At 36.6% G+C, this 14,650-nt stretch overlaps 8 protein-coding genes across 10 annotated transcripts; 3 read left to right on the top strand and 5 right to left on the bottom strand.

Moving 5' to 3' along the window:
* Positions 1-1,397: 1,397 nt before the first annotated feature.
* Positions 1,398-1,794, bottom strand: LOC128259960 (uncharacterized). Its single transcript, XM_052992612.1, has 3 exons — positions 1,772-1,794; positions 1,514-1,720; positions 1,398-1,459 (listed from the first exon to the last, which is right to left on the bottom strand). The coding sequence occupies exons 1-3, from the start codon at positions 1,779-1,781 to the stop codon at positions 1,398-1,400; spliced, it is 279 nt and encodes a 92-aa protein (XP_052848572.1). The 5' UTR covers positions 1,782-1,794.
* Positions 1,795-1,907: 113 nt separating this feature from the next.
* On the bottom strand, positions 1,908-2,476 carry LOC128259959 (uncharacterized). The gene is made up of 3 exons (XM_052992610.1): positions 2,352-2,476; positions 2,091-2,294; positions 1,908-2,035 (listed from the first exon to the last, which is right to left on the bottom strand). The coding sequence occupies exons 1-3, from the start codon at positions 2,374-2,376 to the stop codon at positions 1,974-1,976; spliced, it is 291 nt and encodes a 96-aa protein (XP_052848570.1). The 5' UTR covers positions 2,377-2,476; the 3' UTR covers positions 1,908-1,973.
* Positions 2,477-2,683: 207 nt separating this feature from the next.
* On the top strand, positions 2,684-3,635 carry LOC128259958 (uncharacterized). 2 transcript variants are annotated; one of them, XM_052992609.1, is made up of 3 exons: positions 2,684-2,952; positions 3,010-3,100; positions 3,451-3,635. In XM_052992609.1, the coding sequence occupies exons 1-2, from the start codon at positions 2,721-2,723 to the stop codon at positions 3,072-3,074; spliced, it is 297 nt and encodes a 98-aa protein (XP_052848569.1). In that variant the 5' UTR covers positions 2,684-2,720; the 3' UTR covers positions 3,075-3,100; positions 3,451-3,635. The 2 variants fall into 2 exon arrangements, with proteins under 2 accessions (XP_052848569.1, XP_052848568.1); XM_052992608.1 differs by lacking the exon at positions 3,451-3,635 and having other exon boundaries at positions 3,010-3,118.
* Positions 3,636-7,092: 3,457 nt separating this feature from the next.
* On the bottom strand, positions 7,093-7,612 carry LOC128260017 (uncharacterized). The gene is given in 2 exon segments (XM_052992699.1): positions 7,093-7,430; positions 7,490-7,612. Coding segments are annotated over 2 exon segments (357 nt in total). The 5' UTR covers positions 7,524-7,612; the 3' UTR covers positions 7,093-7,107.
* Positions 7,613-7,898: 286 nt separating this feature from the next.
* Positions 7,899-8,670, top strand: LOC128259981 (uncharacterized). Its single transcript, XM_052992640.1, has 3 exons — positions 7,899-7,935; positions 8,002-8,217; positions 8,291-8,670. The coding sequence occupies exons 1-3, from the start codon at positions 7,911-7,913 to the stop codon at positions 8,470-8,472; spliced, it is 423 nt and encodes a 140-aa protein (XP_052848600.1). The 5' UTR covers positions 7,899-7,910; the 3' UTR covers positions 8,473-8,670.
* Positions 8,671-11,267: 2,597 nt separating this feature from the next.
* On the bottom strand, positions 11,268-11,890 carry LOC128259980 (uncharacterized). Its single transcript, XM_052992639.1, has 3 exons — positions 11,752-11,890; positions 11,492-11,692; positions 11,268-11,427 (listed from the first exon to the last, which is right to left on the bottom strand). The coding sequence occupies exons 1-3, from the start codon at positions 11,774-11,776 to the stop codon at positions 11,354-11,356; spliced, it is 300 nt and encodes a 99-aa protein (XP_052848599.1). The 5' UTR covers positions 11,777-11,890; the 3' UTR covers positions 11,268-11,353.
* A 152-nt stretch (positions 11,891-12,042) lies between these two features.
* LOC128259964 (uncharacterized) lies at positions 12,043-12,655 on the top strand. Its single transcript, XM_052992617.1, has 3 exons — positions 12,043-12,183; positions 12,235-12,435; positions 12,496-12,655. The coding sequence occupies exons 1-3, from the start codon at positions 12,150-12,152 to the stop codon at positions 12,561-12,563; spliced, it is 303 nt and encodes a 100-aa protein (XP_052848577.1). The 5' UTR covers positions 12,043-12,149; the 3' UTR covers positions 12,564-12,655.
* Positions 12,656-12,678: 23 nt separating this feature from the next.
* LOC128259963 (uncharacterized) lies at positions 12,679-13,254 on the bottom strand. 2 transcript variants are annotated; one of them, XM_052992616.1, is made up of 2 exons: positions 13,148-13,254; positions 12,679-13,094 (listed from the first exon to the last, which is right to left on the bottom strand). In XM_052992616.1, exons 1-2 carry the CDS (start codon positions 13,194-13,196, stop codon positions 12,679-12,681), a joined length of 465 nt encoding a protein of 154 aa, XP_052848576.1. In that variant the 5' UTR covers positions 13,197-13,254. The 2 variants fall into 2 exon arrangements, with proteins under 2 accessions (XP_052848576.1, XP_052848575.1); XM_052992615.1 differs by having other exon boundaries at positions 12,679-13,100; positions 13,148-13,247.
* Positions 13,255-14,650: the final 1,396 nt, after the last annotated feature.

Genomic DNA, 14,650 nt, shown 5'->3' with positions numbered 1-14,650 from the left:
TCCATAACTAATTCGTCCTTTATTGGAAAGCTCGTAACATCGAAAGTAAAACAGTTTCCAATTCCACAGCAAACATTTCCGAACATCCGGCACCGCATTGTATTCATAGTTTCCAAAACTCAAATAGCTTTCCTCATTTTGCGACTTTAGAAAACTTGGCATAATCTTAGCATATACCTTCAACAACTTTTGGCTTTTACAACTCGACTTTCGGACAAGTTTAAGGAATTTACCAAATCAACAGCCTTTCAGAAATCGAATGGACGTGGAGGGGGAATTCTTTGGAGGGGAGAAGGAGAAGGAGGGAGGTGGAAACCCAACGTCGAACTAACTTTTCAATTTTCTTTTCACGCTCGCATTTTACAAGCTGCCACATGATTAGGGTCAATGGTTGCAGGCCCCTACGTTCCAACCCGCTAGGAAAGTGTAGCAAGCTGCCAAATTTCACACTCAGTTCTTGATTCGGAAATAACTCGAACGAACGAACACCTAACGAACTCAAAGTTGGGGGGGCCGTATCTCTCAATCTTGTCATCACTGCGATTGCAATCATAATCACATTCACTGAAAATCTTATTATTAACTGACAGTTTATTAAAAACTCATTGGGTTGTCTGGCCTGCTCTGATTTGTTTGCCGGTCCTGATACTGTTTGCCTTTGGTCCTGTTTGGTCTTGTTTGGTCCCTTGTTTGTTATCGAGATCATGGACACATGTCCGGGGATGGCTGATTACCGACGCCAGATAAATATTAAGCAACTACATAAAGGGCTTCCTCTTGGATTTTTGGAAAAGGATTCGGTTGACGACGTCATCGGGGCTCATTGACTCCCCGCCAAAGGGCACAAAACTGCTTCCCCCAACTGGTAATGAAATTTTGGCTTCCAGTGCTATCAGCATATACTTGTACACTCGTATACGGGGGAATCCCCCAGCCAGTCAGCCAACAGACTCCACTCAAGTTGTTATTGTTGTTGTTTTGGCACGTGGCACGTGCAACGTGGCCAGGAAATGCCCTGAAATTGATTTTTATTTTCATTTTAGTTGAGAGTTTTTGTTTTTTGTCGAGCCCCGGGGTCTTGGCGTAATTATTTCTGTCCTCTGTTCCAGCATGTGATTAGATTTTCCAGCGAAAGTTTACTCAGCTTTGTTGTCGCTCAATGATAATTAAAAATGATTAGCTCATAAATATTTCCTCCTGTCGAGGGAAGATTTATAAGAAGGTAAATACAGGGATAGCAGATGCCTCGAAGGCCAAGAAAATATTCCACATGAATGTAAGGCTTATTGCTAAATTGTGGGGGTTGCACTTTGCAGGGGTGAACGCTTTTGAATACAAATTAATGCCAATTTTAAAGATTTAAATATATTTATAAATTTAGAATTAGAATTAGATCCTCACAAGTGCATAACGTCGGAAATATTTTCACAGTTTACTTCCAAGCCATTCATCTGGGTTACTATAAATTATTAAACGGTTATATAAGAAATAAAATCGATTGGTATATTCTTACACAAACACTTTACAGCTTCCAATTCACAGTGTGTAATATTAGTCCACTTGGAACCAATATATTGACTGCATATTTGATTTAGCCCATTTACAATTTTATTGTTATTTCCGATTTCAACTTCAGTTTCCTTACATTTTATTAGAATATCATTGCACTTAAGAAGATTACCAAAATAGTAAGCTTCACTGCAAATCAAAACACTGAAAACTTTAAAGGGCTTAATCAGAATAAAGACATCATTAATTTAAGACCTCTTACTCAAAAGCATCAATATTCTCAACATCTTGACACAAACTAAAGTGCAAATTGTACAATGCAACGATTATATATTGTTTTCTTTTGAACCCATCTGTTTTAGTTTATTTGTAACAATAAGTTAATTATTGATGTCACATCATTTTTGTTAACATAATTTATTGATAAAGAAAATAAATTTCCGTGAAATCATTTTTTGTCAAAACTACAGCTGCAAGGTCTCGGCAATATTACCGCAGGTCATATCACCACAACGCCGTAAGATCACTGAAATAGTACATTCGTAAGAGAACAATAAAACTCATGCGTTTAATTAACTCACACAGGCAGGTGGCTTTTTCCATTTCACATCGAGTCACATTTTTCCATCTTTGATGCTGTCGACGACAATGTCGATTAAAGGAGTCAATGGTCTCATCAAAACTTCCTATTCTGGGTGCAAATCGTTGACAATCGATGTACACATTCTCACAGTATTGTTGATTCGATTGAGCTTCAGTACTAGAGAAGTGTAGGACGCAAAGCACTGAGAAAAAATATATATTAAGGCTAACTATAACAAGGTGTAAGGTGTAAGTCTTACCCAAAAGCAGCGAAGCTTTCAACATTTTTAATCAAAGTGTGATTCAAAAACTGACTCGTTTATACCCGTGAGGTTGTATTTATATAGGGAGGTTGATCTCCAAAATACAGATTTATTTTCAGATCATATAATAAAGGGCACCCCCTTTCACATTTTTTATTGGCTTTCCCTAAAATTGGTTATGTGTCCTCGTTCTTTTTTTGTTCAGCTGTCTTTTGCTCTCAATATGACAAATTATAATACTCTCCTTGCTCTGATTTAAATTGAATAATTTCTTTGTTTCGCAAAGCATTTTCCAAGTTTTCTGGTCTATAAAACCAGATGCATCATGCCGTTACTATCAGTTGATGTACATCAGATTTATTCAAAATGCGGTGTCTTTGCATTGTATCCATTATCCTTATCCTTTGTTGCTTAATAATAAAGGGACAACGTTTAAACTGTAGCAGAATTCGTGAAAATTGTGAGCCCTGTACCCGCCGTTTGGTGGATCCCATCAACAATCTGGACTTTATAAACAGGGATTGCAGGGAAAGTGTCGGCGAACGTTGGATTTGGCGTGATGTAAGGCGTTGTGACATGCAAATTGTTGCCTGTGAAAGTAAGATCTCTAGAAGTGGATACTAAAACATAAACCTATACAACCCCTTTATTGCAGATCATGACAGCAAACTGGATTGTGATACCGTGGCTAGGTTGGCTGGAATGAGAAGGCGTCATTAATTTTAACTGATTGAATAAATTCAAAAGTTACTAAAAATATTTTATATTTTATAATATTATTATTTATAACTACTATACTTTTTTTATTTGCACAAAAAATATATTTGGTGAAGGCTTAACAAAATTAAAATCAATAAAAGATTTTTTTTTATAATTTGTTTTCTTTCACAAGAGTAAATTCATTTGAAAATTTCAAATTATCGACCTTGTTTTTCAAGAACAAAAAATATAAATTTATATTAAACGTTGGTTAAGCATTAACTTAAATTGTATAAAAATATTAAACTTATTTCTGTGTATTAAAACCACAAGAGGTTCCTTTCTGTTATATATTAGATTTGTGAAAGATATTAATTGATATCTCCCATACTTCCAGCTCAAAAAGAAAATGGATTGCCTAGCTATAGCCGAGCTCTCTGGCGTACTTAAAGATATGCCCGCCAGCAACATGATTTCCCGAATCCAGCTAAAATATTAAAAGTGATTTTGCCCAAATAAATGCAGATTTGCGAAGGGATTTGAGATGGTTACTATAGCCTGTCTGCCCGGCCAATAAAGCGATATGTTCTTGTCTTGGTTTTGGTCTTGGTTTTGGTTTCGTTCTTGGCCTTCAATTTTTCTCGGCCCTCAGCTTGGAGCCCTTCCAGGAATCAACAGTCGCCAGCAGACTGCATCTTCCACGTACGGGGCATTATCGTAAAGAAGGGCCCGTCCAGCATCGCGATGAGTTGAGCCAGGCACGCACAGCACATCGTCATGCTTGTCTTACACTTGATGCATCCTCATCTCGTCATCTCGTCTGGCAGTTCTTCAAAACTTCTCACTGTCTAAGCTGGGCAACCCCCTCTTCCTTCATCTCTCGTCAAAACATAATTTTTCAAACGAAATTGTTTTGATTTTCTTGATGCCATAAAAAATGGGAATTTATTACCCGGCGGTCTGAGATTACAGTCACTGTTTTGGCTGAGACGCCAGACGGCAGTTCAACTGGAGAGTGCTGAACTTGAGGAAACAAGTTGCCTATTTACTTGTTCTAAAATTGGCTGCGATCTGAGTTCAAGTCTATAATTAGGATCTATGCTGAATTATTTACACAATTCGCAGGGCTATAAAAGTTCTCCATACAGATGCACACAGTTTTCTAGAACTTCACCAAGAGATTTCAACATGAAACTATCTCTGATCTGCTTACTGGGTAGTTTAAAAGTTTAAATATTGTTATCCATTTATTACAAGAGTCTTCTTACAGTCAGCTTTGTTCTGCTGCAATATGCGGAGCACAGTGAAGCCTGCTTGGAGATAATTGAGCATGCCCTGGGCATCCAGCCTTGCAAGGAAGGTGGTCGGAAGGACCGGTGAGAATCGCTAGAAGATGTAAGACAACGAGGCCTACCCTTGCACTCACAAAAGAACAACAAGGAAACGCAAACCCATTAGGACCACTAGGAAGTCCCTTCCTCCAATTGCACAGAGAAAACTACTGAGAGAACCAAGCCATCTTGCACTGAAAGGACTACTGAAAGGACCTCTCCACCTTGCGAAGAGATGACTACTAAACGACCTAGTCCACCTTGCACTGAACGGACTACTGAAAAAAACCTCTGCACCTTGAACAGACAAGACTACTAGAAATTCTTGTCCAACTTGCAACTTCTACTCAAAAACCCCCATGCTGGAATCCTGGCGGTCCTATAAAGACAACACCTTCAAAACACTGTGGATGCAATACGGAACACCCACCTTTAACAACCACCAAAGAGGTGCTCAACGAAGAAATGCATTTAACTCTGGAACTATTGACGATTGTATGCCTAGTCCATGAAAAACCAAAGAAACGAAAACTGACCAAACAAATTGCAAATGAAAACTTCTTTTATATTGTTAACTAATAAAATAAATTGTTGTGCATTTAATTGATTGGTAACGTGTCTACAGGCGATACACGAAATCTGGCCAAACGATTTCTGAAATTTAATTGTTATGCATTGATTGGGTTTTAAGTTTCCTGTGCTCCAGGAAGAATTTTCTGTTATGTTGATTTAATGAAACTGAGCAAGGCATGGCTTCTCAATATGCTTTTAATATGTATAAACTGTGTGAACGCGTGGGTGTCCGTATGAAGTGCTTTTTAAATACTTGTAGCGGTTTTAAGCTTTTTACCCTCACCAGCCATTGGACCAGCTGCCCCGACACCAAAACTCCCACCCGACACCCACTTGAGTTCACGTCATGAACATGATTATGTACTTTATGAATGTGCAGAGAAGCGATTGGAGTATCTAAAACAGAACGACGATAAGATACTCTTTTAAAGTAAATAGCAATATGTGTTTATACCGTAAATTATCTTTTAAATATATAATATATATATTCAAGTCGGTCAATGCATAGTTATTTCCAGTAATCCAGTATTTCTAAATCATATTGATATTAACCACATTATTCTAGATTATGTTTAATGATCTTATATCCTCAGTAAAAAGCCAGATTAAATATTTAAATTTAAGATAAAATATTGTTATTTTATTGTGTAAACAATATAAAGTTACTTTACTCTATAATTTATTTTATAGGAAATAATTTTAAAATATTTATTTGTATGTTTGTTGCATAGTAGGGAGAACCCGTCAAAATTTCAGGGCATATGTGGTCATGATTTTTCCACTCTGCCTGGGCCAACTGCTTATATAATATTTGAAAATTGAAAATCTTTTTGACGCTGCACTTGAAAATGCTTAGACCAGGCCATGATGATGAACTTTATAAAACTCTTGACCACATTTGCCGCACCCGTCACCCCTTCCCACCCCTGCCCTACCATTTTAAGCGTCTTTCCTTTCCACTTTGGACATGTCTGACCAGCTGACGTCCGAAAAAGTGGTTAGAGAAGGGTCGGAATGGCCCGGGGCTGGGGGATCCAAGCAGGGGTATACGGAATGCATTGCACTTGACTTTAGCGCCACTTGTAAGTGTAAATTTTATTTGAGCCAGCGTAGTAGGTACACATGTAGATACTCACATTCAACCATGCCCTTTGTCAAGGGCTCCAAAGTGCCGGGGCCAGCGATATTGGCGTTCGCACTCGGACTTGGTCTTCGACTTGCACTTTGAAACATTTTGGACTCAGTTTCGTTATCCGCTCTTCCATTTTGTTTTTTTGGCCCGAAGTTTGGCATCGTGTCGCTGACAGCTAAGTAGTGATAATCGCTTTTGAATTGAATCTGAGCAAGTAAATTTACACGCAGACCAAGTTGAAATTCGAAAACGCAACAGTGCAACGATCCAAGAGTTTGGGACACTGGCCATCGGACAAAAGACGTCACTTGTTTGGCTTTGTTCTGTCTCTTTTTTTGGGTGGGCGTTTTGGTTTTTGTGTTTTGGCTGCGGTTTTATTCCAAAAGACCAGTTAGAGGGCTTCGAGGATGGGGCTACTGCGGTTTGTTGGCTGGTTGCTGTGGCTTCTAATTTGTGAACAGGATTTGCGGCTTCAAAAACGGATGGGCGACGGCTCAGCTGGACTTGCAAGTCATTAAATCAGGGCTTAAAGTCCCAAGCACCAGTGCTTGTTTAGTTGAAAAGTTTGAATTGCATTTTGTTAATCTAAATAAAGCAAATTAGAAGAAAGCTCTGAAATCTAAGTCAGTTCACAAAATTGAAATATTTCATTAAAGGGACGAGATTATGCTAGAATTTTGTTACCTAATATTAAGATTCAAAAATTATAAAAATTGCCATTTTAAAACTATAAAATCCATTATCCACAAACGCTGGCATGATAGAGCATGTTAATGTTTGATTGTAGCTGAGAATATCGATAGCTGTTAACACAGTTTACTTTATATATCATAGAAGGCATACAAATTTAAATGCACTTTTTAAAAATAACAGAAACAGATCAAATTGATCACATTGCCAATTTTAACTTTAAGTTCCAACCGAATAATTTAATTCTCAAAAATAAAACTATATTAATATTTCAATGCTCTCTAGTTATTTTTATTGTGAATCAATTTCAAAATTTATTCAATTGAAATCAATTAATACGTTCCATGCCGGCGAGCTCAGCGATGTCATTACAATTCATGCGACGATCAACTCCTAAGGCGAAAATGTTTCAATTACAAATTAGATACCTTCATATTTATTCCAAACTTACCCTGGCAGTTGAGCTGGTGAGCTCACAACGTCCCACATTCCTCCAGCGCCAAGTCCTTTGTGTCCTTTCCCTGCAATGTCTGTTCAGGACAGGCATCTCACGATCATTTCGGTTGTTCAGCCTTTCCACGCATCTTTCACACCTCCTGGTTAATTCATCGCAGTTGCTATGTTGTCCAGCGACCAAAGTCAGGCACAGGACTATAAACCAGATTTAAAGTTGCCAATTAAAGGAAAAATGGTGTTGAATCCAAACTTACCAGCTAACACGGTCAAAATTGCTTTGATATGCATTACTTTGGCTTGGTGGCTCTTCACTGGAACTTATCAGTTAGCTAACTATTGAAGACTTGGCTCCAACCCGACTTTATATAAACACCAATCAGCACGGATGCCGGTAAACAGATGTTTTACAACAAAAGATTTAAAAATTCTTTAATAATTCTATAATATGGCAACAAAAGCCTTACACAATTGCCAACAAACCTTTTTGTTAAATGGAGATGAAATAGGTCATCTTTTGAGCGCATTGAAGGGCATCACTTCCCCGGTCATGATAAAGACATATTTTTGAATAATAGGCACAGGTTTTCCTGAAGGCTGTCAAGCACTTTATAAAAGCCCAAGTGCGAAGTCAATTTCGACAGTGAATTTAACCGACTTCTCAGCAGCAATACCAAGATGTCGAAAGCTACTATTATTTTTGGTAAGGATCTAGGTGGCTCTGCCAACTAAATAATCAATTAAAATTCCTATGACAATCCCATTTTAGCTATAGTTTGCCTTTGCGTGGCTGTTCAGGCTCAATCTACTGTAAGGCCACGTGATCCTGAGATTTGCCAAACTGAGAACGCCAAGTGTCTACGAAATGAACGGAGATTGGGAAGGGAAAGTGACATCTCAAACATCTTCAATAATCACTGCCGTGGAGCTGATAGATCCTGGCGCAATATCTCTCGTTGCGAGTTATCTATGGCCACTTGCCGCTGTAGGTATCCCAGAAAAATGTTTTCGATACGAAACTTATTAATATAATTTCCCAAAAAACTTCTTATTTACAGTGACCCTCGAAAATTGTAGCCTCATTAACTGCCACAATGTGAAAAGAACCCTTGGGGGTGGTGGAGTCACCGGCCGTCCTCCAACCCCTTCTTCGAGAACTACGACCCGCAGGACCCCAACACCTAGGACACCATCTCCTGCAACTAGGACTTCCTTCTCCTCGTACTACTACCACTCGTAGGTCAGGACCTAGGACACCCTCTCCTCGTACTACAACCACTCGTAGGACCCCAGGACCTAGGCCTCCCACTCCTCGTACTACTACCACTCGTAGGTCAGGACCTAGGACTCCTTCTCCTCGTCGTACTACAACTCGTCGCCCTTTGGAAGACTAAAACCCTTCAGAACTGAACGGCACTAAAGAAAAGTTAACTACATCTGTATTATTAAAAAACCAATAAACATTTCAATGCTCTCTAAAGTATGATGTTTCTTTTTGTCTGATCTGTGCCATTAAATCAATAATAGATTTACAAAAAGGTCAAGACGCTTGGAAATGAATCTATATAAACTAGATTTCAACTCATGAAATGTCATATTTTTATAAAAGGCACAGGTTTTTTCCCAATGCTGTTCAGGACTATACAATAGAACAACTTAATTTCAGCATTGAATTTACCCGACCTTAACTAACCCAAGAGTAATCCTGTTTTGGCTTTAGATTGCCTTTTCTTAGATATTCCGGTTTAAAATGAAGCATATGTTTTAGTTTCTCTGATCAGCGACTTTCAGTCGAAGAAGCTTTAGGATATAAATTTATTTATTTTCGGTTATTATATTAATATTTTTTAAACTCAAAAAAATTAATTAATTGGCTTTATTCTATCAGCTTAAATAAACTACTGCCTTTTATTATCTTTAAACAAGAAAAGAAGCAAACTTCGGCAAGCCGAAGTTTATATACCCTTGCAGGTATTGCAAGAATTAAATATTTTTGAAAACATTAAAATTATGATTTACTTGCGTATATGTCTAAAAACATTGAAGCAATGATGATTTGCAGCTCAATTATTAGGTAGTTATTTTATATAATTTTAATATTTCTATGGGAGCTATATGATATAGTCGTCCTATTTTGATGAAATTTTAACCGTAATTCTGAAATATTTATCCATTACTATATGTCGAAGAACTTATAGAAAAATTTAAAAACACCAAAGTTATAATTTTTTTTATTTACTTTTATGATTGTTCCTATGGGAGCTATATGCTATAGGAGTCCGATTTTGATGAAATTTAAACCGTAATTCTGAAATATTTATCCATTACTATATCTCGAAGAACTAAAAAAAAAATTAAAAAACAGAAAAGTTATAATTTTTTTCATTTATTTTTATGATTGTTCCTATGGGAGCTATATGCTATAGTCGTTTGATTTTGATGAAATTTAAAACGTAATTCTGAAATATTTTACCATTACTATATCTCAAAGAACTAAAAAAAAAATTTACAAACAGAAAAGTTATAATTTTTTTTCGTTTATTTTTCCGATTGTTCCCATGGGAGCTATATGCTATAGTCGTCCAATTTTGATTAAATTTAAACATTATTGTGACATATTAAACTGTTACTAAATGTCGAAGAACTAAAAAAAAAATTAAAAAACAGCAAAGTTATAATTTTTTTTCATTTATTTTTCCGATTGTTCCTATGGGAGCTATATGCTATAGTCGTCCGATCCGGCTCGTTCCGACTTATATACTACCTGCAATAGAAAGACAACTTTTGGGAAAGTTTTATGCAGATAGCTTAAAAACTGAGAGACTAGTTTGCATATAAACGGACGGACAGACGGACAGACGGACAGACGGACGGACAGACGGACAGACGGACATGGCTAGATCGACTCTACTAGTGATGCTGATCAAGATTATATATACTTTATAGGGTCGGAAACGTCTCCTTCACTGCGTTGCAAACTTCTGACTGAAATATAATACCCTCTGCAAGGGTATAAAAATTCATACTCAGTAATACAAGGTTTCTAATATAAAAAATTAATTTAAATCATATATAAAGCAATCAAATTATTCATTTAAGCTATCATCGCTGTTGTTAAGTTCTTCTGTGGTTTCTTGTGTACTTTTTATGTTCAATGTAGTCGACGCAACGCTAATCACTTCCAACGCTTTGGCAAGATTTATTGATTTTGTTGTAGCACTCTGGCTTACGTTTTGTGGCTTTTCCAATCCAATTATTTTTAAAAGATTATTCGGCTTATTACTGTAATCTCATTGGGCAGCGAAGAATAAAAAATAATTCCCGCTAGGCAAACTCCAAGAGCCATTCCAACCAACAGGCATACGCAAGATTTCTTGTTGGATCGACCTTTTAGTAGAACAGTATATCATTACAGTTTATAGTTTTATTTGTTTAAGAAACAAAATCTACTCACCTTCATTTAGGAGAGACCTGGTGGCCAGTTTGCTATTTAGCTTGGCGGAGCTTATCGGGATCATTCTTGGTCAAGGTTTCTCGTTCGAATAAATTAAAAACATGTCTTGTTCACTCTGTTCTTTTATATTCCGCGTCACTGGAACAATTGAGTAAACATAAATTTAAAATTTAAAATTGTATGAATAGCCAAATGTGCACACGAGGTTCATAAACTCGTTCGAGCTTGTGGAAAAAAAATTAAAGAAGTAAATAAAATAAATAAATATACTCAAATGTCACAACATCCAAAATGTGTTTTATTTAGATTATTGAAGAATTAATAATTAATAAAATAAAATTCTAGAAAATTTATCCAAATATTTTGCAAATCGTACATGTTTAGGAAAATAATTATTACTGGTCGTCACGGTCTAAAATTTACTACATATATTTACAACGAGTTACACGTTTCATATTGTTGTGAAACTCGACTGTGGAATTTTTTCCCAATTAATACAAAAATTTAAATGTCTTTCTTATCCCGCTTAAGCTTTTTTTACTTTTTCGTTAAAATATAATATATAAGAAAACAAAATGAAATAGAGAGCATTGAAGTGTTTATTAATTCGCAGGAATGCAGGTTTCACTCGATTTTCTGAATGGTCGTTCAGTTCATTCGAGGGGCCTTACTCGTTGGGTCGTCTGGCGAGCACTCGCCTAACATTGTCACAGGACAAAGTCTCACAACGTTCCAGGGTCACTGTACACAGATTAAATTTAAAATAAATAGGCAATATAGGAATAGTAATCTTTAAGACCCTTACATTGGCAAGTAGCCCATGCGAGTTCGCATCTTGAGATGTTGCGCCAACGCCTGTCTAAACGGCGACAGTTCTCGTTAAAGATGTCTGAAACATCGTTGGTCCTTCCATTTCGATCAGCCCTGGAGTCACATCGCTCCCTGATTCGCCTGCAAATCTCTCTATCGGATTGGGCTTGAACGGCCACGCAAAGGCAAATGAAAGCTAAACCAGAGTGTACATTTTATTAGCTGCACAAAGAATAAATCTTTGTAGTGGCTTACCAATTACCAGTGTGATCTTCGACATGGTGATCTTGCAGCTAAAAACTCGCTTAAGTTCTGTGCTGAAAGCGAGCCAATACTTGGGCTTTTATAAAGTGCAGGTTTCTTTCAGGGAAAAAGGCTCATTATTTTGAACACATGTCTTTAATACATTCAGGAATCACAGTATATGGTCTTTTCAATTTGATTTAAAAGACGTCCTACTTTTGAAACACTTCCTGAAACTTTTCCCTCTGTTATAAAAGGCTTTTATTTCTGTTTTAAACACTTACCATATGTTTCAAAACATATGCTCTATGTGATTCTCTTTGTTTTTGGTGTTTATATAAAGTCGAGACTGATTGGTGTGTTCTGTAGTTCAGTTAGCTGATAGGTTCTTGTCATTACAATCTGACATAATGCATCTAAAAACTATTTGCACCGTATTTTTTGGTAGGTTCTGATTGAAATCATTAAATTTCTTATTTTAATTTTGGATTGTAGTCCTGGCCTTGACTTTGGTTGCTGGCCAAGAACGGGATTGCAGGGAATTGGAACGCAGCTGTGAAAGATGCGTGGAAAGGCTTCACAATCCAAATGATCGTGAGCTGCCCTTCTTCAACAGGGAGTGCAGGGAAAAGACACGAAGGACTTGGATCTGGAGGAATGTAGGCCGTTGTGAGCTCTCACGTATTAACTGCATTGGTGAGTTTTTTTTATAGTTTTATATATAAGTTCTTATATTCAAACTGTTTTAACCTTTAGGTTGGGACCGACGCATGAACTGTGGCGAAATTGCTGAAGTGGCTGGCATGCGCAGGAGAACTGATTAGCCAAAAACTAATGATTAAACGAATGATTAATAAATAAAAACTCAAGAGAGCATTGAAGTAAAATTGTAATCTCGTTTAATTAAAATAAAAAATATAAAAATGTTAATCCAGTAAATTAAATTTCTTCATGCCATTGATGCATCGCATAACGCACTATTCGATCTTCAATTTCGTATTCATCATCTGGATCTGGATCGTTGTGATAACTTAAATCTTGATTTAAATTTTGATCTTCTTGATCCTCGTTTGGCATTTTCGGACTTAAGACATCTAATATGCGATCATAAAGATCTTCAAATTCAGTTGTTAGATGATCATCATACGTTTCGATATTAATATCAGCTAATGTTTCGTTTTGAGGATCTGGTTGATCAATTGTTAAATGATCCTGGTTTTCGTTATGATAATCAAACGAGGTTTTCACTTCATTATCGCCATCAACGTATTCCATATCAGGCCGTGTTAAATGATCATCTGGCGGCTCTTCAGGATCAATATAATCTTCATGTTCACTGTTGGGTTGTCCCAAGTCTAGGACTTTAAAATTGGTTTATCAAATTATCTTTTTATTAACTATTACTTACCCATTAGCAGCAGAACGAAAAGTACATTAAAGTGAACAGTAAATCCCATATTATCCTCCTCGTATATCTTATAGCTTTTAGCAAAAATTTAATACTGATGGCTGGTATATTAAAATTCATTGCATTTGTTTTTGCAAGCTTTTTCATATTTAAACAGCATACATTTAATGTGTGTACGCTGTTTACCTAGAATTGCTTACCGAACAAGAATTATAGCCAAGAGATCGAAGCTTGGATACCCTTACCACTATTAATATCAATAAATTAAAAAAATAAAAAATTGATTTAAATGTTTTAATGTATTGTCGAAATGCTTATTTGCAAACTCATATTTTCCAGTATTTTAACATAATTTTTTGGACGGCGCATTGAAGACTACTATAATCTGCCTAGTAAGTTGCATTGGAATCTTATTTTAGGACCCTCGAATAATTTTTGTTCTGTTGAGCAGATCGTTAGAAAAACGTTTGCTCTATGACTTTAAAAAAAATTGTATTGTTTATTAGTCGAATTTTTCATCACAAAATTAAAGGTGCGATCGACACGCCTTTATTACCTCCTTTGGAAGGCGAGTCTTAAACCTAGTGACATACCCAAAATAACTGAAACAAATATTTTTTAAATGTTTGTATAAGTACAAAATGTTTTAATATTTTCCTATTCGCCAAACTCAAAAAATTACTTAAATATGTAAGGACCTTGTTTCGGCACTACAAAGATACGAAAATAAACCTTTATAGAAAAATACAGTAATAAAGACCTTAAATTAATCTCTCTTCATTGAACACAAAGCAAACTTGCATAATTATCTATTAAGTATCTAGATTTAGCTAATCACAGAATTACTAAAAGCTCGTAGCCATTCTCGACCACAGAGCTTTACAACTGGCCCAGGGAGAAATCCACCACAACCGATCGTGACTGAGAATGAGCCACTATATCGGCGCCTCTCGCAGGTAAACAAAAGTCGGTCAAAATCGGCGAGAGGAAAACGCTGAAACAGGCCCGTCTGGCTAAAAAATAAAAACAAAATAGCAAAAATAGCTAAAACTGGCAGGCAGGCGTTAATACGCGTACAAAATTGTTTAAACAAGAGACGAGATTCTGTCGCTCGATCTATCTGCTTAAATACACAAAGTGATAACGAAGATAGCGGGCATTAAAACTGCGGTTCAGTCGTCAACTGTGGTCGCTGTTTCTCACACACAAAACCGAAAATTCAGAAACCGAAAAACGAAGGAGTAAAATAAATAATACATATATGGAATAAATGTAGAGTTCAGTTTGCTGGCGGGTTACCAAAGATACGGTCACGTTTGGCGGCTCAATATATTCGTTTTAGTGTTAAATTCTGTTTATAACAAGTTAGCAAAGTGATTGATTGATTGAGTGACAGCGTGATTGATCTAGTGCAGCAATAATGGCTAATTATACAGTGGTGCGTGTGACCAAAGTGCAGCCATATCTGCATACGGTGGGCAGTAGTTACGCGGCTTTGGCCAA

The sequence above is a fragment of the Drosophila gunungcola genome (genome assembly GCF_025200985.1).
Source record: "Drosophila gunungcola strain Sukarami chromosome 3L unlocalized genomic scaffold, Dgunungcola_SK_2 000014F, whole genome shotgun sequence".
In the NCBI taxonomy this organism is placed as follows: domain Eukaryota; kingdom Metazoa; phylum Arthropoda; class Insecta; order Diptera; family Drosophilidae; genus Drosophila; species Drosophila gunungcola.
This window is presented reverse-complemented; position numbering and strand designations above follow the sequence as displayed.